The sequence below is a fragment of the Aythya ferina genome (assembly GCF_964211825.1).
Source record: "Aythya ferina genome assembly, chromosome: 19".
In the NCBI taxonomy this organism is placed as follows: domain Eukaryota; kingdom Metazoa; phylum Chordata; class Aves; order Anseriformes; family Anatidae; genus Aythya; species Aythya ferina.
In genome coordinates, this window is record NC_140309.1 from 10,767,389 (window position 1) to 10,793,320 (window position 25,932).

General features: G+C 39.1%; 1 protein-coding gene across 2 annotated transcripts; it reads left to right on the top strand.

The window, feature by feature from the left end:
• Positions 1-1,180: 1,180 nt before the first annotated feature.
• On the top strand, positions 1,181-25,932 carry APPBP2 (amyloid beta precursor protein binding protein 2). 2 transcript variants are annotated; one of them, XM_084493583.1, is made up of 13 exons: positions 1,181-1,367; positions 10,879-10,967; positions 12,020-12,171; positions 12,420-12,543; positions 15,504-15,672; positions 16,393-16,482; positions 16,964-17,031; positions 17,111-17,216; positions 17,577-17,701; positions 17,892-17,977; positions 18,411-18,601; positions 19,010-19,175; positions 19,984-25,932. In XM_084493583.1, exons 1-13 carry the CDS (start codon positions 1,227-1,229, stop codon positions 20,235-20,237), a joined length of 1,761 nt encoding a protein of 586 aa, XP_084349709.1. In that variant the 5' UTR covers positions 1,181-1,226; the 3' UTR covers positions 20,238-25,932. The 2 variants fall into 2 exon arrangements, with proteins under 2 accessions (XP_084349709.1, XP_084349710.1); XM_084493584.1 differs by lacking the exon at positions 1,181-1,367 and adding an exon at positions 7,369-7,451.

Consider the following 25,932-nt stretch of genomic DNA (forward strand, 5'->3'; position numbering starts at 1 on the left):
AGCAGCAGTCAAATCTGAGCATTAACTTAGTGCGGTATCAAAATCTACACCAAGTAGTAATCTCTTAGCTCATGCCTGTATTACACAGGGGCGACTACATCGCTGGCTACAGACATAGTGCAAGGCTGTTTTACTCCAAGTTATCTTAATTGCCTGTCCCGAAAGTATAGCATCTGTGGCCAAACACTATTTAATATGTCCCTAGTGGCGTGTGCACGCCCCACATGGAAAGCAAATTAAGAAGAAAAACATACCTCAAACAGCGTGATAAAGATAAGGAGATATTGGCAAACTATAGTGGGGCCATCGGGTTCATTTACACAGGGAAAAGGGCGTTTTTACCACACGGCAGCCCACGAGGAACAGCAGGCAAGCATGTGCACGTAGGGCACATTAATAAACCCATGGCTTCCAAATAACGCTCACCTTGAGCTGCCTGCGCACCTGAAAGCCCCAGAAGGAGAGCACCAGCAGCACATCACCGCGGGTTAAGCTGTAAATACAAACACGGGTCCCTTCCAAGGCGGGATATTTGCTGATTCCGTGAAATCCCTCAGCTCACGGCAGGGCAGGCCGCGGAGCTCGGCGTGGGAGGGGGAGCCCGGGGCCTCCCCTGAGGCCAGGTACGGGGGGTGCCGGGCCCGCTGCCCCCCTCACAAATAACTCTCACAAATAACTTCCTCACGCCAATAACGCCCCCATACCAGTAACGCCCCTACACCAATAACGCTTCCAGACCCCGAGCCCAGGGACCCCGAGCAGCCCCCGGCAGCCGGGCCGCAGGTCACGGCGCTGCCCGCTCACCTCACGCTCCCCCCCCAGCGCCTCCCCCTCCTGCATTTCCCCTCACCCCCACCGCAAATCCCGTAACCCCTCAGCCCTTGACTTCCCCTTGGCTTTTTCTTCTTCTTCTTTTTCCTCATTTTTTTTTTTTTTTTTTTTAAATCCTCCTCCACTCTCCGCCCCACATTCGTTCCCTCGCGCCTCCCCAGCGCAGGCAGCTCAACCCCCCACACCCCCCCACACCCCACACCTTTCCCCTCTTCCCCCCTCTCCGCCATCCTCCCTTCGCACCCCAGCAGCGCCTCCATCCTCCCCTTCCCTCCCTCTTCCCTTCCTTCCCTCCCTCCCTCCCTCCGGGGGCCGGGCGACCGCGCAGGGCCGCGGGGCGTGAGGCGGAGCGGGGCCGGGCTGGGGCTGGGGGAAGGCGGCTCCGCACACGCAAGATGGCGGCGGTGGAGCTGGAGTGGGTGCCCGAGACGCTGTACAACACGGCCATCTCGGCTGTGGTGGACAGCTACGGGCGGGCCCGGCGCCGGGACATCCGCTCGCTGCCCGAGAATATCCAGTTCGACGTTTACTACAAGGTGCGGGGGGAGCGAGGGGTGTGCGGGGAGAGGTCTGGGCCTGGCTGGGCCTTAAGGGGTGGGGGGGGGGGTGGAAGGAGAAGCGGCCACGGGGAGGGAGGAGGAAGGGGAAGGGGAAGGGGAAGGGGGCCGCAGCCGGGCCTGCCCCACGCAGGGAGGCTCTGAGGGGAAGGGGCGCGGGGTCTCGGCTCCCTCCCCGGTGCTGCTCGGCCGCAGGGCAGGGCCCGAAGGACGTGGGGGGGGGGGGGACACGGAGCTGAGGGCCTGTGAGGGGAGAGGCTCCGGGGGGGAGGCTCGGGCAGGGCTCGGCCTGTGGGGGTGGCGGGGGGGGGTCCTGGGGAGGGCTCGGGAAGGGCCCGGCCCTGCCCTGAGGGGCTGCGGGGACGTGGGGAAGGGGTAGGGGCAGGTTGGGACCGAGCGGTTTGGGTTTGGGGGGTGTTTTCGGTCCAGTTCTGCCCCCCCCCCTTTATTTTTTTTCCTTCTACTGGAAAAGGTGATATCTGGTAGAAGGCGCTGAGTTTGCCAGGCTCTCCTACGTTTAAAGATCTGGTGGGAGCCAGATCGGAGACTCTTTAAATGATCGAGCTGGTTCGCCTTAAATCTGTCTTTCACGCAGTGGCTATTTCTCATTCAGCTGCCTCTAAAATATCCCGAGTTAGAGGAAAAGGTGTGCGAGGACGGTCCATTAATTTCTATTGTCCACTAAATAGGTGCTTCATCCATCTACAGGAGCTGCTGGAAAAGAGCATTTGTCAGGAGAGAAACAGTGTGTAAGAGCTATGGAGGCGGATAACCTTTTTTTCCTCGGCCAGTAAATTTCTAAAAACCTAGGATGTGCTAAATGAAGTAGTTTTTCAGATGAGTCCTTATGAACCAGGAGTAGTGGCCCATCCCATACGTATGGAGTAACGGTATTTAGAAGGGTGTCTGATCTTCGATAGACAGAGAAACTGTTTCTGTGGAGTTGAAATACACGTTTTCTGTATATTAGGCACTACTTACCTAATCCATCAGTGTTAAGAAGCACGGGAAATCTGTATATGAACATGCTCACAGAAAATGATGGGGTTGGATACAGCAAGTATTAGATAAACACTAAAGGTGTGGAACTAATAATGCGGACAAACATTTTGAGGTTTATTTTTAGCTGTTCGCAGGTATGGCCATTGACAAGTAAGCTTCCTTGACCCTGTCTTGACATTCATACTGAAAAAGGGATGGTTCTCTAGGGCTTTAAAAGCACAGAAAAAGAACTTCAAATGATGGAAGTGTCTAAGTATATGTTCTTCCCAAATTGTTTAAAAACTAATTCACAGGTGAGCTAAATAGATCAGCGACTTCCTATGCTTTATTAGCACTCTTCAGTGGTTGCATCAATTCGTATTCATTTGGAGTTATTTCATAATGAAAAATAAATCAGGACTGTATTTGACTTCTAAAGAGACTTTAATCTGTTCTGATCATGTACAAGTAGTACATCATCTTGTTCAGGAGATGGTAACAAGCATGCTAAAGGCCTGTCCTCAAAAATACTGGTTCTGTTGTACTAACCGCTAGCCAGTATAACTTTTGTTAATGGTGATAATTTGCTTTTTTTTTTTTCCCCTTTTATTTATGAGTTTTACAACAGGATGATCTTTGATCTGAGAAGTATAAGGTGCACCTCTATTTCTCATACAAATATATACCTATGAGATGTCCAAATACAGAGTAACTGAAAGCAGGTTACGCAGTGTAGTGAGTGTCTTGCCAGTGCTGCCAATAGCAAGATGGTCTTCCATGCCTTCACTCTCTTTTCACACTATTTTGTACCTTTTCTGTGTAGGAGAATCTATCCTCTTTAATAGTCGCATTTAAATTAGCTTATGCATAAATGTGACTAAATCTTGGCTGGGATGCTGAAAGCAAGTCTGCAGCCCTGACTAAACGGTGCTCCATATGCAGAGATATCTGCATTCAGTGAGCATCTCAAAGCATAGCCCAGATAAATCTTTTGGAACAGTGCTTGCGTTTTTCTATGCACCTATACAACACCGAGCATGGTTCTTGATGGCTGCAGCAATACAAAGGACATCAGTGAACCAGGTTAGAACGAGAACTCCCATACCACCTTTGAAACAGGGAAGGGGATTGTTCATATGGTGCAAAACCCTGTTTTGTATTGTGCAAAAAAGCAAAACAATTTGCTTTTTTGTTTCAGAGCACAGGTACCAGGCTTTCCAAAATGATACTGATAATAATTACCATTATAGGTTGGGGAGGTATGCTCAGTGCATCCTGACAGTGAGTTCTTTAAAGCAGAATTTCCAAAATCACTAATAGTCTTTAAAAGAAGACAAACTAGAAGCCTTCTCAATCTTTGTTCTGATTATGTGTTGATGGCTGCTCTGTTGAAAGGGCGTCAATTTGTTGTTAGTATTGTATAGAATTGTACTTATTTTTTAAATACGGCTGAGGAAAATTGGTGGGTAATGTAGAACTTGTGAAAATAGCTGCATTTAGACCTTGAAAAAGAGGGAGAATCTTTCTGTGATTATTGATAGGAGGTATTTTTTCAGTCTCACATCTAACTTGCAAAAAATGCTGTTATCTAGGTGTTATTTGCAACTTGTGGTATCAGAGAAACTGCCACCCGCTTTGTAAAGCTAAAAGGTAGCAGCACCAGTCAGACTTTATTTTGATACGCACTGTGGATGTTAATTGGCTGTGGCCATATAGAACTATTTTTAACACGTTCATCAGTATGAACACTTGAAATTAGCATTTGCCAGTCTTGATTGCACAGTTTGCTAGCTTGGTTACATTGGTTACAGGATATCCTGGAAATTTTCAAGTCTGCGTTTGTGCTAAGAAAAATATAAATGTCTTATCACATCTGTATTTTGAAGAGTTTAATAACTGGTATTGTCGCAAGTAACACCTGCATTTGGAAAAAATGTGCAAACAAGGTGTATTTTGTTTCCTTAGGATCTTTGCCAGGCTTATGTATATCCTGGTGGTGTTGTTTCCTAGTAAAAGTAGTTTGTTCTTTTTTTTTTTTTTTTTTAAACGAGGTGAGGTCCAACTTTCAGAAACCAAAGAAAGAAATATGCTGTATCTCAGTTAAAATGTGAGAATCGTGCCTGGCAGCTGGGCAGTATTTGCAAATGCCAAACTTTTTTTTATTAAAAAGTAAGTGACAACTGGAATAAACAGAAAGTCCTCAAAAAAAAAAAAAAAATCTTTTGTGGCTTGTCAGGGAAAGGATGGTCTACTGAGGGAGGGAGTTCTTCCAAATAACCGAGCTTTTGACAGAAATAAGACATTGAACTATGTAGTCCAGAGACTGTTTACTTAATGATGTATGCAGAAGTTAGTTGTTTTCCCCTGTTCCTCAGCTTTATATTCTGTTATATGTTAATTATCTTTTTTTTTGTTGTTGTTGTTGATTCTTCTGGATATTTGAAGTCATACTGCCTCACTAGTCTTAGTGTTCTCTTTTGTAGGTACTTGTTGCAGTTACATGCTAGCAAGCTAATCTTGGATATATGTAGGATAACAAGGAGTTTCGTCTAGTGTCTAATTTCCTTTTGAAATGTCTATTCTGGATTGTGCTGTGTTTTTTTTTTTCCACATTGATCTTTCTTGAAAATCATTTGGGTCCAATGTTCTTTGAATGTTTTCTGATGATATCATTAACCACAGGAACAATTGGAGATGACAAATTGTCTCAGTCAGTGCGGACCCGTAACCTTTAGAAATTGCACTATGCTAACTTGTTTTGTATTAACATTTTCAGGCAAAATCCAGAAGGCTATAATCATGCTTTTTCTGTATTTTAAGTGGTCAGTAAAACTTCCGGAGTGCTCCCGCCTTGCTGTGGGTCAAAATACAGGTTTTTAATTTACATCTTGATAGCTCCAACTTCTGGACAATGTGTAGCCAGAGCATTGTCTCTTCCCTGTATTCTGGTAATCCAAACAAGAGCAAGTATGGCTAATAAAAGCTCTTGTATCACGTCTAGTTATTCTTTGAATGAAACAAAATGAATAAACAGGAATTTGCTGACACTTTGCAACACACAATAGAGCGTCCGTTCTCTGCATTGCAGTGGAGACTGCTTTAACTGATGAAGAATGATTATAAGCATCTTTTCCATAAGGTCAGAGTAAATCTGGTTCATCCCTCATATTCCTGGGTATGTGATGAGGGAGGAAAAGATAAGCTACCTACGAATTGAAGTGTAGCTGTACATCTTTAGTTTGAACATCTTTGTGACCAGAGGAATACAAACAAGGTCATAAGCAAGCGATGTATCGTAGGAGGCAGGCCAGAAATCCAGAACAAGTGGGTCATATTTTGTAGGGCTTCTGGCTGTGACTGACCAGCGTGACTTCACCAGGCTTAATTAAATTAATGCTTCTGTCCTTCTAGGGGTCAGAAATATGTATGTGGGAACCAAACGTGGTTTCCATATGTGTGCATGCATACAGGCATTCTCATCACCTGGTTAGACTTCCAGGCTGGCACATGCAGTAGGACTTCCCTGAACACTTTGGATTAAATCATATCCATCTAGCACCCCCTCTTTAAATTAAGACCTCCCACTGAAGGCGAAGCACCATGTCATGAGCTTTTTTACCAATGTTTATTGCTCTTTATTTTAATATGTCTCTTATCTGTAGTCTAAATTTGACTGGAACTGAACCATCCTACCTTATGTCATTGGCTTGAAACTCCTTGCCTTTGCTTACCATTTTCCTAATTCTTATTATTTACTTTGCTCTTTATTTATTTATTTTTCTTTTTGAACCTCTGTGTGGCATGTTTTCTGATCCTGATATGTATTCTGGCTTCCCTGTTTTTTTCAGTATCCTTGTTAAATCTTATACACTGGAACTCAGCATAATTCTGGTAATGAGGTCACATGAACAAAGGTGTTCAGCTGCTGCTGAAGCAATAATTGCTGTTTCTACTTCATTTCATTCGTACTGATTTAACTTGAAATCAAAGCAAACTGGATAGAAAAAATAGGGTTTCCCTGCTGTGGAGAGTCACATGAATGTGTGACTCTAAGGTTTGTACTTCACACAAAGTGTACGAGTTCTGTGTAGATGTGAAATAAAACAAAAAAATGCTGGTGTGATACAGGAAGAAGAGCGAGTTGGAAGAAGTGAAGTGTGCTCTGTATGTAAGACTATAAGCTCAAAAGTTATCTGTTAAATTAGGCTTATTCAGTGAGGGGTTTTTGTTAGTTGTTTATTTTGCTTGAGGTTCATAAAGATCAGATTCTAATTAAAAGTATGTTTTCAAATACGTAAAGTTTGCCTTTTTATGCCCAGTATCACATTGAACTAGCCTTGTCCAGATGCTTTGAAGATGGATTTGAAATTGATTTAAGAGTTCATGTACCTACATTTCTAACTGATTATTTTCTAAGCCTGTCTGCCACCTGTCCCCTTGGCCTTTAATGAGTCATTTGTCAACAGATTGATTCAGTGCCCTAATGATTCCTAAAAATCTTTCTTCCTTCTGTGTTAAGTAGGGGAGAAAGGGGGGGGGGGGTGGTTACAGCCAAACTTGTTTCCTAAATACTGATTTTGGTGTTTAGGTATACAATCCTTCCTACATTTAGCATGGCATTCTACAGTATGTTATTGAACATCACTAAACTTGCTGGGTAGCTCCATGCAATTCTTTGCATCTTTAATTCTTACCAAAATGTCCATATTTATTTTTCAGACCTCTTCCAAACTGGAGCAATAGGAGCATATTTTTCAAATTGCATGTGCTACAGTTCTTCTGGAGGGTCCTCTTAGAACTGGTTAAATTAATCTCCATCTGCTTTTAAAATGTGATTAATTTTAAAAAGCTAAATGTATTTTTAGGTTTCGATCATGTGTTTTCTCTTGTACCCAGTGAAACAGCCAAGAATGCTGGTGATACTAATACTGTATCACTTTCTCTGCGATGTTATGGCTTTGCTTGTACTGGTAGTTTAACATCTTTATTTCTAGGGGTTTGCTAGGAAGCAGTTAGAGCTCAGCTTAATCTATTGAGAGAGAACTCTGACAAGAACTTTAACAGAATTATATGGGCACGATGGTATGATAACAGATAAGTTACAAGTTAATGTTATCAATATGTTTGACTGGGGACACCGCTGTATGCAGCTTTTGAATGCTTTGGACAATGTGCTGTGGGTTAAATGTAAGCCTTAGTTCCTGAAGGAAGATCACGGTGGTTTTCTCATAGCTGTGCAGAACAGTTGGACTCTGCACATGTGTAAATAACAAGGCAACGCATTAAACTTATACCTTGGTTTGTGTCTTCAGTGCCAGAATCGATGTGTCAGATTGAGCTGTTCAAGTTGGAAGTCATACTGTAGGCTCTTACTCAATTTTCTGTAGGTTTAAAAAAAAAAGAAATCTCTGTTAAGCTCCAAATATGTTTTTTTAGACAAAAACTTAACCTCTTCCTTCTTAAGAAATGAATAGTTTTCCAGAAGTCCAGACCTCTGCCGTTCTTGTCAGGGCATGTTTTTCTTGAATCACTGTTTTGTTTTGTTTTTCATGTTATGTAGCAAGGCTTGTGGTCAGGAATTCTGTCTCTCTGGAACTTTAACAAGAGAATCATTTCTTCAGTACTTGCAACTGCTTCTCAATGAGCAAATGAGTGTTACTGAGTCTACTGGAATTGCTTCACTGTTTGCTGTATACTCACTATTTCCATGTCAAATTTTGTTTGAAAATATTGCTTTAACAGCTCTAACAGTTTAAAGAGACTTCAAGCTGAGTTGGTTCCTCAAATGTTTGCCAGCGTGTTGAGGCAAGGGGTGAATAGTGTGGTAAATATTCCAAGGATACTGTATTTCTGGTTATACCAGGAAAAAACGTTGGTAACGTTGGTTGTTTTTCAGATCCAAGAACGGTGCCTTGAGCACTGAGCGCTCATCTCAGCGTTGGGAATAGCAACTTGCACATGGCAAACTTGGCCCTTTGGGCCTGAAATAATAGATGTACCAAAAATGAGGATGTGGTTCGGGGCTCCCCCCACAACCAGGGCGTTTTTTCATTGGGAATTTAAGAATCCCATGTAACAGTGGGCATGATACTACAAATGTTTATGGAACTTCATAAATATATTAATTTTTAAAGGTCATATTAGAGTTAACATTTGGCAAAGCAGTGTTAGAGTAATCACTGGGATTTTTAGTTAGCACTGCAAAGTGATGAGGGGAAGCTATGATGTACTTGGTTGAAAACCGAAATATTGAACATACGCTAGTCCTTCTGACCAAGTCTTGGTAAAATAGCTTGGTGTTAAGTCTTAGTTTCTTCCACAAATAATCTCATTAATTGTTGATAAGATGTCTGCCTCAAGAACTGGAATACTAGGCAAGATATAATCTGTTTCGATTGTGAAAAATATGTTTTAGGTTTTATATATAATAGTTACCTTTACAGAGTTGTGTGGAGAAAATGAGACTGCTTACCATAGCAGTAGTTTTCTGATACCCCGGGCTGGATGGTCTTTCTCTACCAGAGAGAAAATAGCTTCAGAAGAAACTGATTTCTTTGAAGTACAGGGACATGGCACTGTTTTATCTGAGGAGTAACTTTGCACGCAGACTTGTTCTGTTTTTTTAAGGGACTTCCTTTTTTTCCAGTGAAATGGATGACTAAAAGGAAAACATTCATTTCTGGCAATTGACATTATTAGGTCAAAGTATTTTTGAAGGTTTTTTTGTAGGTTCTGTTGTTAAAATAACAAACTTACTGTGCTGTAAAATCAATGTCATGTGCTTTTATAAGGAGAGTTAACTAAAACTAAGTTTCTGGCTGGGGGAGATGTTCTCACATGCTTTGTTTGAACACGAATTCATCTGCTTCCTGTCTTTGTGGTTAAAAAGGCAAACACATAGAAGATGCGTATAAAGGTTTTTTAAGAAATTATGAGAACTCAGAGGGGAATGTTAAAGTTCTCATTATATTTGTGCTTCTACTTGAACACCGCTAGCATGTTCTATCAGCCTTTGCTTACAGAGTGAGGGTGCTGCTCACTCACAGCACATGGAGTCTTGCTGCCAACACACGTCAGCCTTGGGCAGTGTGTGTTTGAATACCTTAGCATGTAGATTGAAAAGTGGGGTTTGCTGAATAACTGTTAAGACTGCAACGTAGTAGTGCTTTACCTGCATGCTCCTGATGGTGTGAAACGTTACTGCATAATCTGTTTGGTGTCAGATCATAGTGTAGTGTCCTGGTCCTGCCTCACGTGGTGCACACATGAAACAGGAGAGAAACGGACCTCAAATGGCCTTTGTTGAAAGATGCAGCATCTAGAGAGGAGTCCTTTTCCCCATGGAGCCACCGCCTTGCAAAAAAAAGAAAAAATATATATATATGTTAAGGACTGGGGGTTGTCCTAGAACACCTAAAACAAATAAATGGTTTTACTGGAGCAGCCCTGTGTAATCCAGTGCTGTGCTTCTGACAGGAGCTGGGGATGGATATATGAGTATGGCAAGTGTATAGTGGTGCTTCTTTGATTACATACCCAACTGTCAGTCATTTGTGGTTCAGGGACTTCGATGTCAGGATTTAATAGCCCGCGATGGATTTTTCTGCTGTATATTTGTACAGACATTTTCATACCTATGTAAATTCTTAGTATTTATAGCATAATGTGGCAGAAAGTTCTGCAGCTTAACTCTGCATTGCATAAAGAACTGTCTCCATGGTTTGTGTTTTTGTGAGCAAGCCAACTGATATATTTGCTTATCTGCAGGTAAAAATTAGTTTGGACATAAAATTAGACATTGCTTTTAATAAATTCATGAACAGATTCACATGAATATTCCCATTTACTCAAACAGGAATTACTCATGTGAGCTCAGGTATTAATGGGGTCAGGGCTCATGCCTGTGTTTAGCTCTGGGTATCAGTGAGTCATTCATTACAGAACTTGTGTTTTTTGTTTGTATATATAATTTTATTGTTGCATCCTTTGTTCTAGGGGCCTGCTCAAGTTTTCTAGGATCACAATATATTATTTTATTATATCCTTTATGCTTTGGCTTTGGATTTCCACTTACAAATATTCTAGAATAATGCTGGTTGCTAGATTCTGTGTAATTTTAAAAATGTTTTCAAAGCATCTGGTATCAAAGAAGCTATTCACTGTAATTCTTGATAGCTTGGGGAGTTTTTTGGCTTTGTTTTTTAGCTGAGGTGTCATGTTGTTTTGATGATGCAGGTGAATATAGTGGACGTTTGGAGAAAGAAAGAAAAAAGTGGACAAAAACAACTTGAAACCACATACAGAGCTCTCATAGCTTGTGTTTGTTCAGTTTTTAACACTAAAGTTGTGCTCCTGTGTGGAGATTGTGGAACTGTTACTTTTTAATATTTACTCCGGCTCTATTTCAATACTTTGAAGTCTGGGTTTCATCATAAGTCATCCTTGTGTTAAATTTCCCAGGAGAGTGCAAAGTCTTAAATTTTTAAATATATTTGTGTCTTCCTTTCAGCTTTACCAACAGGGCCGATTATGCCAGCTGGGTAGTGAATTTTGTGAACTAGAAGTCTTTGCGAAGGTGCTACGAGCTTTAGATAAAAGGTAAGTATCTTAATATTTTGTTAGTTCTCATTTCAGCTCTTAGCCCTTGATCTGGGCTTTGAATCTGGAAAAGGTCTCTAATTTTCTTGGGTTTAATAGCCTATGTGATAACCATAGGAAATACCTCTTCAGATTTGCAGAAGGGCTTTTAAGGTACAGTGTCTCTTTCTCTGTCATAAAATAAATAAAACAGTTGTAACTTCTATGCAAATACACCAAGTCATCTGTGATACTTGGTACTCAGATTGCTTTCTTTTTCTACTGTGCAGTTTGTGCTAGCCGTAAGTCTTGTGATAGGTTTCACTGCTCGCCAATACCATGCCTTAAAAGTTTTTAGACCTGCGGGTGTCCACTTCTGTTATCACATGCAGTGTATGCTATGTCTGGAAATTATACACGTGCTTATCTCCATTGTTGTGACTGTTCTGAATCAGAAGAGTAAGACGTACAGGCCAGTCAAAGTATGTTTCTTTAGGTTGCAGCTAATTCTAGGGGAAGGGTTATCAAACTGATAGGATCGCCCCAGTTTAAAGAGTTTTCCTGTCTGTAAATATTACCACTCTGTATTGTTACAATCAGAACTTGACTTTTTTAGATCAGATTGTTTGTAACCAAAATAAGTTTTATGTCTTCAGACATATCTCCCTTGTTGCATGTGTGATGTTAATGGGTTCGTCACTGCTCATTTATCTGCAACTTCAGTGGGAGTTGTGGGGCAAGGGTGGACTTTGAGGCTTCCCCCCCTCTGAGATTTAGCTAAAAATGTTTTCCAGTTCTAACAATGTGTGGGTAGTTTGTATATCGCTTACACTGGAGGGTGTCCTTGTAAAGAACTTTGTGTACACTCGTTCTATTTGTTGGCTAATCCAACAACTGTAACCCATTAGCCTTGAGATTGACAATTATTCTGTATTCATCTGGTTTTGGTTTGAGAGAAGGTCAGAGTTACTTCTTTGAATCACTACCCATTTGAATTCATGGCACTCGAGCCAACTGACTGCAGTGTCTTAAAAACTTTACGTATAACTAAATTCTGTTTTCTTTTGTTTCAGACATCTGCTTCATCACTGTTTTCAGGCTTTGATGGACCATGGAGTAAAAGTTGCTTCTGTACTGGCCTATTCTTTCAGTAGACGGTGCTCCTACATAGCAGAATCAGATTCTGCTGTAAAAGAAAAAGCAATTCAGATTGGTTTTGTTTTAGGTAACTGATGATAAGCTATAAAATATATTCTTTTGATTCAAGCTTCAGTTAAGCTAATGCTATTTAATATCTGTAACTTCTTTTAAATAATGTATATACGTTTGGAATACAAGTTTTAGAAAGCTACTTGGTGTCTTATGTATATTGGATTTAAATGTCTGAGAATTTCAGGCTGCTCTCTGCTCTTTGAATGTTTGGGATTTAAAATTTGCAGGCATGATGCTTAATATTTTATTTTTTTTCTCCAGGGGGATTCCTATCAGATGCTGGCTGGTATAGTGATGCTGAGAAGGTATTTCTTTCCTGCCTTCAGCTGTGCACCCTTCATGATGAAATACTTCATTGGTTTCGTGCAGTAGAATGCTGTGTAAGGTGAGCTCACCTTTTTTGCATGAGGAGTTTTGCATTGGTGTTTTCTGAAATTACATTTAGTGTACAAGAAGAATTCACCAAATATGAATGCTAAAAATACAGTTGAGCAGAAATAAAAAGAAAACATACCTTTCCTGATAATAGATCCAATATGTTCTTGAGCTATTTAATTATGTAGTTAGGTAAATTCAGGTGTCTAGTTCTTGTTAGATGCCTTCAGCCACAACTTAAGCATTTGGAAAAGAATTTGTTTTTAGGAGGCATTTAGTTTTTGCATCTGGCTGGTTTCACAAGACCTGTAGTGGGGTCCGTTCAGGTAAGTTCCCCTGCTCTTACATTCATGTACCTAGATGTGTGATGCTGATACAATAAGTGGCAAGTAGCCAGGTTGTTTTCATTGGCAATGGTGTGACTGACCTCTTCTGTGTGTTGCAGCTATGGGCTTGAATACCTATGTACTAGTAAGCATAGTTAAATTTGAGATATATATTTTTTTAGCTGCTCTAATGAGCAACAAGGTATCCTGTTTATCTGAATATAGACAAAAATATTGTTTTGGAAAACTGCTCCAAAACAAAACTGCACCTAGTTTGTAGTTGGGTAAATGAGAAGTAAATGGGTTTGCTAGTAGCTGCTTATTTTATGTATTTTTTTTTCAGTGTTGGAGAGTGATATACAGTCCACACAGTTGTGGATAAAATATTTTCATTTCATGCTAGAAAAAACATCCATCATTAGAATGATTTCTTCTGAACTGGAGCTGCTAATTCTGTTTGGGCAGAGACAGCCATTGTTCTTGTAATGGAAGCTGATGGCCTGCATATAACATTAAGTCTCTCTGGGCAGCAGTGTGAATGGAGAGATACTGCTTTATGCGTTGGCATCTCCCAAACAATTAAATAACTGCACAGTTTAGTTGGAAATATATCAAATAAAAAGAATCCTGAAACGATTCCAGAAGCGCTAAGTATGTAAATTCTGCAAACCCTTTTGTGGGAGAGAGCAGTAATTGTACTCAGCTTCAAAGTCACAAGGTAGTAAGATAAACTTTTTGTTGTTACCATCTAATCCCCAGTGTAGAATAACTTGTTTGAACCACTTGAATAACTTGTTTAAGTCCAGCACTTGAAAATACAATTCTCTAAGAAGTGGCTCTTCCTATTCTAAAACCTAGGAAGTCCAGTCTCCAGGGGTTTAATTAATGCACTGTATTATTAATAGAATGCAATTTAAAAATGTAAACCTTTGTTATCTAGACGTGATTTGGTGTTTCTTTGTTGTACTAGCACTAGTAAACTATATGAGAAAACTCAAGAATGTGATTTGGGATCTCTTATACAAACTTTTATACTACTTTATTGCAGGTGTAGTGCTCCTATTGGCTTGATTTCTTTGATTTTTCTATCTTACACAATAAGGCACAAATATGTAATACAAATACATGGTTCTCCCATGTCATTGTTTCACATTTTGCTAATTCTTTTTTGGTGTTTTTAGCCTTACCAACATGTTGTGTAACCCTGTGGTTGCTGATTGTTACGCTATTAGAGAATGATTTTACTCTAAAGGGGAGAATTGCAGACATTAAAGAAGATTTGAAGTTATTAGCGTAAAGGTTATGAAGTGTTTATTCTATGTCTTTCTCTTCTAAAATTCCTTTGGATTAATAATGGAGTTTTTGTTACTCAAAACTAGATCACATTTAAAAAAAAAAAAAAAAAAAAGCAAAAACCTGCACAACCCTTTCAGTTTATTATCTAAAGGATTGGATTAGGTTTAGCTTGATTTCTGGTTGGTTGTTTTTAGATACTGCTGCTGAAGCACCAAGGTACTGGATATTGTCTTTCCCATGTGCATATGTAAACTGCAGTATTATCCCCACTCACATACGTCATTATGTGGGATGTGGGCTTCATGTATTTGATGATGGATGGCAGCTCCTCAGCATCTCACTAGTTGGAATAGTTTCCTCTCTTTCTGAAAACTACAATTGCTTTGTTTTTCTCTCCAGTTTCTTTAAAATTCCTGCCTTTATTGCATCTAGATAGTTTTCTGCTGCCTGTGACCAAGAACACAATGCATTTCTGCATCATGTTTAGTTCTCAGAACTTATTTAAGGAAAAGTAATTGTCTTTTTTTTTTCCCTCTGGGTCTTTGTCACAGTGTTTCTTCTTGGAAAGCTGATGTTTGTTTACTTTGCATGTTTCAGGGGGTTTTTGAAGGTCTTTTCTTTTGATTATCTCTCTGCATGGCTATCTCTCTGCTCTGTGCTTGCCTGCCAGTCCCTGCTTGTGAAAATGTCAGCTTTATTTCCTTTCTTGTTAATGTTTGATTTCATGATACATTTCAATCAGAAAGTATAGGAAGAGTATTATGGGTAGGCTGAATTTATAGGGCAAATTTAAATGTATTACCTTGCTGTTGCAGGAGGCGTAGCTACAGTAACTTAGAAATCTCAGAGTAAATGCTTACAGGAAACAAGTTTAAAGAAGAGAAACATTTGGTCTAAAACATAATTGATCTTGCCTTCCTCTGTAACCGTTTATTGGAAGATCTAGTGTAATGTATCATAAAAGGTATAAAATATTGCACTACACATTAGCTCGTGTTCCCTGAATTTAGCCCCTCTTTGCAGTACAGAATGGATTTTATGAAAAATAAAATATAAAGCCACAGCAGAGTGGTTTGAGCACTGGATATACAATGATTCATCAACATGGAAAAAATCATTTGACGTTTCCAACGGTAAAAATTCTTGCTGTGCAAGATGCAAAGCATGGAGTACTGAAACAGTATTCTGTAAACAGTTCTTTTGTATTACTGAATTCAGACAGTGCAATTTTGCTGGGATGATAGCCCAGTTCTATTGTAAGTATAATGCCAAATAATAGATCAGTGGTACTGCTGTATAATGAAATGGTTTACTCAGTGTTTAGAGGATCTCTTTACGTCTTCCTAAGGTTGCTGCATGTTCGAAATGGTAACTGTAAATATCACTTGGGAGAAGAAACGTTCAAACTAGCTCAGTCTTACATGGACAAACTTGCAAAACATGGTCAGCAAGCAAACAAAGCAGCACTCTACGGGGAGTTGTGTGCACTGCTTTTTGCCAAGAGCCACTATGATGAGGTGAGTGGGATTAGTTTGTTTTTGTTTTACTTTAGGAAGCTGGTTATGAAATCTGCTAGGACTTTTCATGACTGGCTCGCTATTCATATTGTATTTCTCGCTTAAGTTCCTGATTGGTTTTGGTTCTTGTGTGGTAGTGCCAGAGGAATACTTGATTTACCAACTGATTTCTATGTGTTCTTAGTCTACAAGCTCTTAATGGTAGTTAATCCATCAGTAATAATCTTATCACATATAATTTCTGAGTATATTTTGGTTATCAGGAAATGACACATTACAAAAAGCTTATTTTAATAGGTAAAGAATCGGAAAGCACAGATAGCACTTTGCAGCTAGTTTAGAAAAACTGCAACTTCAGTGTAACTGCTGCATAAACTGCAATTTTCTTTTAGCTTCTAAGTACACTGACTAGCAAGCTGTTGTTTACGATAAGAATTGTAAGGATTACTTAAAGACTATTGAATACATTTTTGTCTCTAGAATATATTACATTCATTGTAATTATACAGAACTTAGACCAGTGTAAAATACTTCCAAGTTCAGTTATTAAGCTTAAGAGGAATCTTTAAGTTTTCAGCTAAATCTGAGAAGGCCAAAACTTTATCAAACGGATGCAACTAAATAACTTTTTTTTAATTTTGTAATGTATATGATCAGTGTATTTTTCAGAGCCTAGTTATGAAATTCCAGACTAAATATGTTGCTAACTTTGTTCAACAGGCTTATAAATGGTGTATAGAAGCTATGAAAGAGATCACAGTTGGCCTGCCTGTAAAAGTAGTAGTGGATGTTTTGCGACAAGCTTCAAAGGTGAATTTAAAATCTTCCACATTCCTTTTGTAAGTGAGTTACTACTGAGAATTGGTGAGGATGGGTAGTACCTCCAGAATACTCAGGAAACCTGGTCTGTATTGTAAGCATTATGGTTTGTTATTTGTCTAATTGGTCTATCTCAGCTGTGTGGATTTTTTTTCCTTTTCCCTGAAACTGACTTACAGCTGTTCAAAGGAACCTCATGACAGAGTTAACCTGAGAGCATTCCATCAACAGGTGGTCTGTTTCCATCTTTGTAGACTAGGTGCAGTACTAGCACTCTGTTTAGTCATTTATGTCAGAATAAAATATGTTTATTAATGTTATCTGTAAATTTTTCTTAAATAAGTTGAAAATTACTTTAGTAACAATGACAGTATTTTGAAATTAGAAGTAATAGTGAGCAAATGGGCCAATATCTGGAGGAGATGCATTCTAATTGTGCACCTCTTCATGTGCTTCATTTCTATGTGTTTAGGCTTGTGTTGTAAAACGTGAATTTAAGAAGGCTGAACAGCTGATAAAACATGCAGTATACCTTGCTCGGTAAGTAGCATTCCAAAAAATATCTTTTAAAATTTATGCTTAACTTGCCTCAGTTTGTAATGTAAGTATGTTCCTACAGGGAGCATTTTGGAGCCAAGCACCCCAAATATTCTGATACGCTACTAGATTATGGATTTTACTTGCTCAACGTAGATAATATATGCCAATCCGTTGCGATCTATCAGGTATGCAGCAAAACTAAATGTCTGTCTTTGGTTTCTATTACTGAAAAGCTCTCAATTTTTTTTAGTGTAATTTGCATGCAGTTAATTCAGGGAAAGAGACAAAAGTTGTTTAAATTACTGGCAAGCTCTTTCAAAAAATAATGAAAACAACCATTAGTTTTTGTTTCCGTTTTGCCCTGACTCCTGAATGGATTTTATATATATTTACTGCATCAAGTGTGTACGTATAGGCCTATAGTACACACATCCGACATTTTTTTCCTTTTTTACAGTGACAGAAATTCGTAAGTTCTTGTTGTTGTTGTTTTTTTTTTCTCCCCTGTATTGACTGATGAAATGGTGTTCTTCTAACTCTTTCAGACAGCTCTCGATATTCGGCAGTCGGTATTTGGAGGTAAAAACATACATGTAGCTACAGCTCATGAAGACTTGGCTTACTCTTCTTATGTTCACCAGTACAGCTCTGGAAAATTTGACAATGCACTGTGAGTACATTGACCTGAGGTAATGGCAGTAAATCTAGTACTGTAAATGGGGGAAAAATGTTTTTAAATGATACGAATTTTCTGATCAGAACTTAAATGTATCTGTTCATTTTATTAATGTTTCTAACACTTTACCAGTTAGCTGCTAATTTAAATAAAACTCTGGCTGCATCTATTCAAACTTTTTCAGATTCCATGCTGAACGTGCTATTGGCATTATAACACACATTCTCCCAGAAGACCATTTGCTCTTGGCATCTTCAAAGAGAGTTAAAGGTAGTACACTTAATTGCATTACTTGGAACAGTTTAATACTGTGTCAGTGGAGATCAGTCATTCAGATATGTTTATCCTGTTCCCCAACAGAGGCATTGTAACTTGAGCTTTTTCCCAAATGGAGGTCACTCTAGAAGACTCTCAGCAGTCCTCGGTGCTCTTTGTCAACACACTTGTAAAATACAAATAACTTCTTTAAAACTTAGTGGAAGACTCATTGAATAAAAATAGTAAAAGTATAGATTATTTAAAAAAAAAACAGGTTGGTAACTCTGGTCATACCATTTGAAAGCAGTTTGTAATAATCATAAAGCCTGATTTAGATGTCTCCCGAGGTCTCTTGGGTAGATGACTTTCTGCTACCTACAGTTAGCGTATTTGTGTTTAGAACACAGTAATTTTGCTTGTTTTTTTTTCCCTCTGCTATACTCAGCACTTATCCTGGAGGAGATTGCAATAGACTGTCATAACAAGGAAACTGAGCAGAGGTTACTTCAAGAAGCTCATGACTTACATCTGTCCTCGCTTCAGTTAGCTAAAAAAGCTTTTGGGGAGTTTAATGTACAGACAGCAAAACACTATGGCAACCTTGGAAGACTGTATCAGTCCATGAGAAAGTTTAAGGTAAGATTATGCTAATGTAAATGTCTTAAGATCTACAAAACCTCTATAATTCTGTCACTGTAAAAAAAAAATTATTCTATGGCCGTAATTCATAACCTCAGTTGATATTTTTATGGCTGAAGAACTTGCACTTTAATGTCTCACTTTGCTTTGTGCAACAATAATTAAGATGCCTTCAGAGACGGCATGATGTCAGTTCTGAAGACGGAAGTGATAGTATTTGACCATCTAAAACAGTATTTTGGCTTTTATTTTGGTTTACCTAGTTCTTTTATGCCTTTCATGAAATAGTACAGTCTATTTAGCCACTAAATAGTTATGTTTCTTTGTCTCCCCCTTTTTATTTGTATTTATTTATTTAATGCATTATGGTGAGTAGTCTGACCTGTGTGAATTTGTTCCTCACAGGAAGCAGAGGAAATGCACATCAAGGCAATTCAGATTAAGGAGCAGCTTCTGGGTCAAGAAGATTATGAAGTTGCCCTGTCAGTAGGACATCTAGCTTCTCTCTATAACTATGATATGAATCAATATGAAAATGCTGAAAAGCTTTATTTGAGATCCATAGCAATTGGTAGGTGATTCTTCCAATGTTTGTCTACACAATACTTCTAATACCACAGAAAAGCTTATTACTAAAACCTTTAAAACACTTCTAAGGAACTTAATTCAATATGTGTATTTCTATAGGGTTTCAATGTAAGTCTAATACTTTTTCTTAAATGTTCTGCTTGGGACTGAATTACAGGATTTTATCACTCCCAGGTTTGCATCAGAACTCACTCTTGAAAACATCTAGAAACATGACCAATTAAAAGCTTTGGTGTTAGTCTTCAGACTACATTTTGGAGTTGCAGCTGTAACTTAAACGCAGAATGTGGTTACCTTCCGAAAGAAATGGAAAGCCATTGTGCCTGTCAGCCTTCCTTGTATATTCATTATTTTTTTCCCGTTACCACTTGCTGTGAACTTACAAATTAAGTGTATCTTTGGGCCTTGCTCTAGCTCAGTTTTGAAACAGGCGTTCTTATTTCGTATTGTTAACGTGTAGAGTGGGTTACCAAAAAAAAAAAAAAAGATCTTAAGGTAGAAGATCGAAAAACAATTTTTTAAATGAATTTCGAATGAAACCGTGACACAAAATGATTGCCTTCTGTATGAGGCTACTGGATTCTATCTATGCATGTAAAGCTAGTAGAGTCCTTGAGGACAATTTACAGTTCTGTTTAAAGGAAAAGTTTGATATAAATGTCAAGCATTGTCCAGGAAGCTTGCATGTTGTAACAAAAAGGTTCGTGTTGCTGATAGAAATGACGTGAGAAGTAAGGTACAATGTATGGGTGGATTACCTTTTAATTTTGTTATCTTCTGGGTTTCTTCAGGAAAGAAGCTTTTTGGTGAAGGATACAGTGGACTTGAATACGATTACAGAGGTCTCATTAAACTGTACAATTCCATTGGCAATTATGAGAAAGTTTTTGAGTACCACAATATTTTGGCCAATTGGAACCGGTTGCGAGATCGGCAGTTCTCTGTTACAGATGCTCTGGAGGACGTAAGCACCAGCCCTCAATCCACTGAAGAAGTGGTCCAGTCTTTTCTGATGTCTCAGAACATTGATGGACAGAGTAGCTAAGAACTTGGTCAATTAACCAGTTAAGGTTTTTTCCCCAGATTACAGGGGAAAAGTCATACTGTGAAATCTAAACCATGTAGTTCTCTGGGGGCTGGAATTTGCATTGAAACACTGGTCCAGTCTACTGAAGAGTGCCCATACGGATGAATGTGTGTTAAATTCTTATCAGCATGTGTATGGCATGTTTAGTTCGGCTCACATTTTTAACTGGGTATTCCAGAAAACCCCTACTTTCTCTCTTCTTTCGAAAGAACCTACTTTACAGAAAGTCTGCAAGAGAACATTAAATAAAACTGTTTGAGTTCAAAAGAGTTGCATTCTTGTTATGAATGGAAGGTTTCATCAAGAGCTTTCTTCTGATATACAGAAAGAATAAATGCTATGCTGTAAGAAATTACACAAGAGAGGTCTTTCTACTGTATGCATTGTAGCAAAGTTAATCACAAATATTAAGAAAAGGGAGAATGCCTTGGCTGCCACCTTACGAAGAGAAGTGGCAAAGAACCACTTGGGAGAGAGCAACGTACTCTTTGTGAACCACGATAAGTTGATGAGCAAATAACCACCGTATGTTGTTGTTAATATCCTGAACTGGACCAGTGTTCATCTGTAAGCGATAGAAGATCCAGTAGACCAGCAATCTTAGTTTTCTTTGGTACCAACCAAGAGTGCTAACTTTCCTAACAGGACCAGGAAAATCAAAAGTGGACCAGCCTGCTAGAAACAGTTTTTGGACCAGTGGCTTTAATTTAATATTTCTGCCCCTGCATTCACTTTTACGGTAGAATTATTTCATTTAGATGTATGATCAGTGCAAAATTATATTCATGTAATAGATACAAAACTAGGAAGTGAACGTTCTTTAGCAGTTGCGATGGCATGTCTTTACTTAGTAAGCGTATACAGATATTAATGTCAATGCCACACACAAAAACTAGAAATGCTTAACTATTTGCTGCAGCCATTTTTTATTTTTATTTTTGAATGGGCTTACTCTAATAATTGAGGCAGTAACTTGTTTATACCAGTTAATAGTTTTGTATTACAATCCAGTTCAATTTTATGTTTCTGGAGAACACAGCTTATTGTACAGTTTGCAGGGGTCAGTGGAAAATGCCAAAAAGCACAACAGGTCTTTTTTGTGATGCTTCATTTCTACATTAAATGATAGTACAACCAGAAACTGATTCCTTTACGTTAATTTAAAAAGCAGAAGTCAGCTGTAAAGATCCTTTAATAATGCCTATCTCACTAGCCTGTCTTAATTTTTCTTCTGTTGGGGCATGGGGGCTGCTTTGCTTTTTTTGTTGTGTTTTTTTTTTTTTTTTTTGAGTGTGTGGGTTTTGTTTTCTGGTTTTTGGTTTTTGTTTTTGTTTTTTTTTTTAATTGTTGAGGTAATACTCATTTGAAAGTCTGTGTAACATAGCAAACTAGAAACAACTCACTGCTGTTACCTCAGTTCTTATTATAGTGGCACAAACAGTGCTCCTATAGTTAGGATTCTGTCAGTTTGGGTTCCCTTCCCCCCCTATTTTCAGGGGTTTGTAACTTGGCCATGAAAGTTCAGTCCAAGCTGAGGTTCTGCAAGCAAGGTTCCTGCAGGACTTGGACTGGATGTTTTGTTTGGGGTTTGTTTTTTAATTTGTTTATAAAGCTTGGGACAGGGAAAGCTGCTTGATGGTCTTCAAAAAAAGAGTGCAGAGAAGAAACAAATGTCAGACACTACTTTGAGCCTACCGGCTCTTTTAAGAACTGAAATTGTACAGGCCAATAGTTCGTATACTGGTGCCTTCAAGTATAATTTTGGGGGAAAGGCTGAATAACACCAACTTGAAAATGCAGTTATATAATTAGTGCAGCTTTAATGATTGCACACTTGGAATACTTTTACTGACATAACAAGTAGTATTTGCATTAAAAAAAAAAAAAAATGGTATTAAGACTTACATTGCAGTGTATCCTCAAAGGCTGTTCAAGGAAAAGCCAACTTAAAATTATGCATGGATTTTAAATCTAATTTCTTCATAGTAATTTTTCTTGTTTACGAGTGCTTTAGGTACTACAAGCAAATTTGGCTGTCTACCAGGCAAAATATTTTCATCCCCAAATGTTCATATGTTAGGGCACTGATGAATTAGTTGTTATGAATTCTCTTCTTTAATCCTGTTAAAACTACTTAAATGAAGCTTGTAATATTAGTATCAGAACTTGGGCAGGGGAGGCATGCTTAAAATTGTCCTAAACAAGCTGTGTAGCTTCTGTACAGCAGAAACGTTTAACAGCCTCAAACCAGGTACGTGGATTTCCATTTACAGCGCCTGGAGCTGCTTGCCTGGGGTTTGCAGTCAGGGCTCTGCTTCCAGCTTTTGACTGACAAAACTCAAAGGTCTCAAGGTTTTTTGTTTGGGGTGGTGAGCTTGACTGATTTCAGTGCAAGAAGTCTCCGTGAACCATTGCTGTTATTTCAGCTCTCGGGTTTGTGTGTGTGTTTCGTGGATTGCCTTCAAGTTGTGGCAAACAGGAGGGCTCCTGGCATGGGACAAGTTAGGGAGGCGTTACACTGCTGAGAACCAAATGTGTTTGTTCAATTCCTTCAATGAGTAGCTTTATTCTGTTTTCTCAGACCTTCTGAGTGGATGTACGTTTCTCTTTCCCCAAGCTACTTCACCAGCATGTTGTATACCTCGGTGCATTGGCTTGTCTGGAAGGAATTGATGTCCTATAAATCACCCAGGGTTCTCTTGGACGGTGGACTTTGGCCAAGAAACATGACTTGGAGAAGAGCACTTGCAGTGCTCCTTGTAGGACTACTAGCATGCTTTTCATGTGATTAAATTAAATCGTGACCCAACTCTTGGGTTGAACTTCTCATTGTAGCACTTGAGCAACTCCAGTCGTGCCAAGGCACGCACGTTTTGGAGAAAGGTAGCTGGGGCTGATTGCTGAAGTTGTCAAAGTGCTGAAGCTTTGCACAACAACTTTGCAGCTACAAAATGCTTTGTCGCCTGCTCTGCATGCCGTAGCTCAGAGCCTTCACCTAATGCTGTCCTTTCTGCAGATGCACTCTCCATGCAATAACCAAACTGACCTTTCTAGTTTTGGGTTCTGCCTCTCTGGTGGTGTTCTCAGAAGAACTTAGCTGTCTGTACTGGCATGTGGAGACGATATTTAAAATGTGGTGCTCGTTGTCACTCTGTCACTGTCTCTGCTGTTACAGCTTGTTGTTTGATATCCCTCAGAAAATAGGAGTAAAACTGGGTGACTTCAGAGGAAGGTAAATGACTTGTCCCTCTGTAAAGGCAGGAGCAGCTCCAGTGTGATTGGATTGGGTTTCTTTGTATTGTGTCATCATGCCATGACTTCTTCTGCACTAGGTAGAGCTAAAGGAGCAGAGCGTTATCCACTGTGTTCTCCATACCGTGTGGCTTGTTAGTACAGAACTTGCCAACACAGACCCTGCACCTCCCTCCCACTAGAGGTAGAAATGAGGAATTCCTGTCCTGTTTAGCCCTAACACAAGTTTTCAATGCATTCTTTTGTCAATTTGTCAATACTTTACAATCTGATTGTAAGTATTGGAGAAGGGGGCTACGTCTAACGTGCATGGTGGGAGACCTTGTGCCTGCTGAGATCCAGTTAGCCAGCCATGAAACAATAAAGTTGATTAATCATTGGCATTTTATATGTGTACAATGCACCTACCACTAGCTGAGAGTGCTATCTGGTGCTGGTGCTAAAGGGGAGAACAGGGCTTGCACCTCCAATGAAATGCATCTTCAGAATTATCTTGATGGTAAGTAATTGAATCACTCGAGTAACTGGAAACAAGTGGTGAGGACAGGTGTCACCTTATGGAAAATTAACTATTGTTTAAGCCCTCAATTTATTTTCAGCATGAAGCTTTTTGAATTGGTTATTTGTATGTCTTGTTTGAAGCAAACACTGCAATTTGTAGAGGGAAGAATGAGATATCAGGATTCCCGCACTGGGACTTGGGCTATTCTGGGTGACTTGTCTGTGGAAAGGGAAAAGCTTGCAAAGACTTAACTGACAAAAGGGGAAGGGGAAATTTGCTTCTGCAATGTTCGAAAATAAGCATATCCCTCAGTTACTTGAAGTACAACACCTAGCAACTATTTGGCCCCAAACAGTTGTTTGGTCACTTCTGTAGCACGATGTTAACTCTGACCAGCCAGTGTCTGCCTCTGCATGCTGGTCTTCATATGCACACTTTACTTGTATACCTGGTGTTTAATTTTTTTTTTCACACAGGGTTTTTGTTAAAGAATTTTGAAGGTCTTTTTGTTGTTGAAATCTAACTTATTAGGACAACAGTGTTCTTTTTTTTTTTTTTTAATTACCTTTAAAAATGAAGTTTTTCTCTAAATGTGCTGCAGTCTGAAACTTGCTAAAGGTGCCGTTGCGCTGCTTCTCATGGTACAGAAAATGCACATTTAACTTGATTTCCTTTTTAGAATCAGATGTATTGGTAGAGTACAAGAAGGAAAATGCATCGTGCCTAAAACATGATTGAAGCTATTGACAAAAACTTTACTTAATTTATATGGATCAGATGCAACTTTGCAGGCTAGCAGCAAGTAGCGTGGGAGAGGTGTTGCTGTTAGCAGTCTCTAAACAAAACTCCTTCCGTCTGCTGCCTGTGCGGAGACTATTTTATCCGAAGCTCATTGTATTCCCTTTTTTCCCTTATGGTTTCTATAATAAGAAAATTACTGGCCAAATGTTAATTGCAAATCTGACTGTTGTGGGTGTTTTCATGTTTGACACGTACGGCCTGTTGCACGTTTCGTTTCTTGGCCTTCTGAGGATTTCTGTGAGAAGCAGGGAAGAAATTTCCTTTACCTAGAGATAAACTAAACTGCGTGCAGAAAATTGACAGCACTGGTAATGCTTTTGTCCCTAAATCTCAGGAATGTTTTAGGCAGTGAAACAGGTTTCCCTTTGGTGATATAAAGGTGCGTGCTCTAGGGTCTTGTTTAACAATATTTCATTGCAATCCTAGGTATCTATAGCATGAGTGGCCTTAGTGAGTTTGTTGAAGTGCACATTTTTTTTTTTTTCAAAAGTAAATTTTAAGATGAAAAAGATATATACTATATAAATATATAGAGATATTTAGAAACTTGGTTTGTGGTGCACAAGTTCAGTGTTGGATCACTAAATAATTGTCGCAGGTACCATATGTGTAACTTTTTTCTTTTATGTATATTCCTTTATGGGAAGCAATGTTGCCATGGTAACTAGAACTTCACAATTTCTTTACTACTTAATGATGTGAATGAACTCTACATTTTATTGAATATTACCAGGTTCAGTACTATTTTTATACTTTATTGAACTACAGGGGATTTTAATTTAATAGCATTCTAAAAAAGATGTTGCTTGAACTGTATAACTGTATAAATTGAACTACTTATACAAAAACACCTCTAAACCAGAATCTTTACCTGTAGTGCCACAGTTGTTTATATGAAAATATCTTGAACATTACTAGATTTGGAAGACCACCCTACTTGTGTCAAGACTAACGTTTCGTATCCCACTTCTCACAGACTGCAGTGCCCGACATTATTTGTAACCATCAAACCATACTATGTTTGTAACCAGCATTGTGATATTCTGTAATTGTATTGCTGAAATGAAATATTGACCCAATAAATATAGTGTTCCTGCA

What these genes read in the sequence shown, in the direction of transcription:
- APPBP2 (XM_084493583.1), top strand. Translation starts at nt 1,227, where the DNA reads ATGGCGGCGGTGGAGCTGGAGTGGGTGCCCGAGACGCTGTACAACACG. An exon ending in CCAAGAGCCACTATGATGAG is followed by an intron (nt 15,673 to 16,392) that starts GTGAGTGGGATT and finishes TTTGTTCAACAG; the next exon opens with GCTTATAAATGGTGTATAGA. An exon ending in CATGCAGTATACCTTGCTCG is followed by an intron (nt 17,032 to 17,110) that starts GTAAGTAGCATT and finishes ATGTTCCTACAG; the next exon opens with GGAGCATTTTGGAGCCAAGC.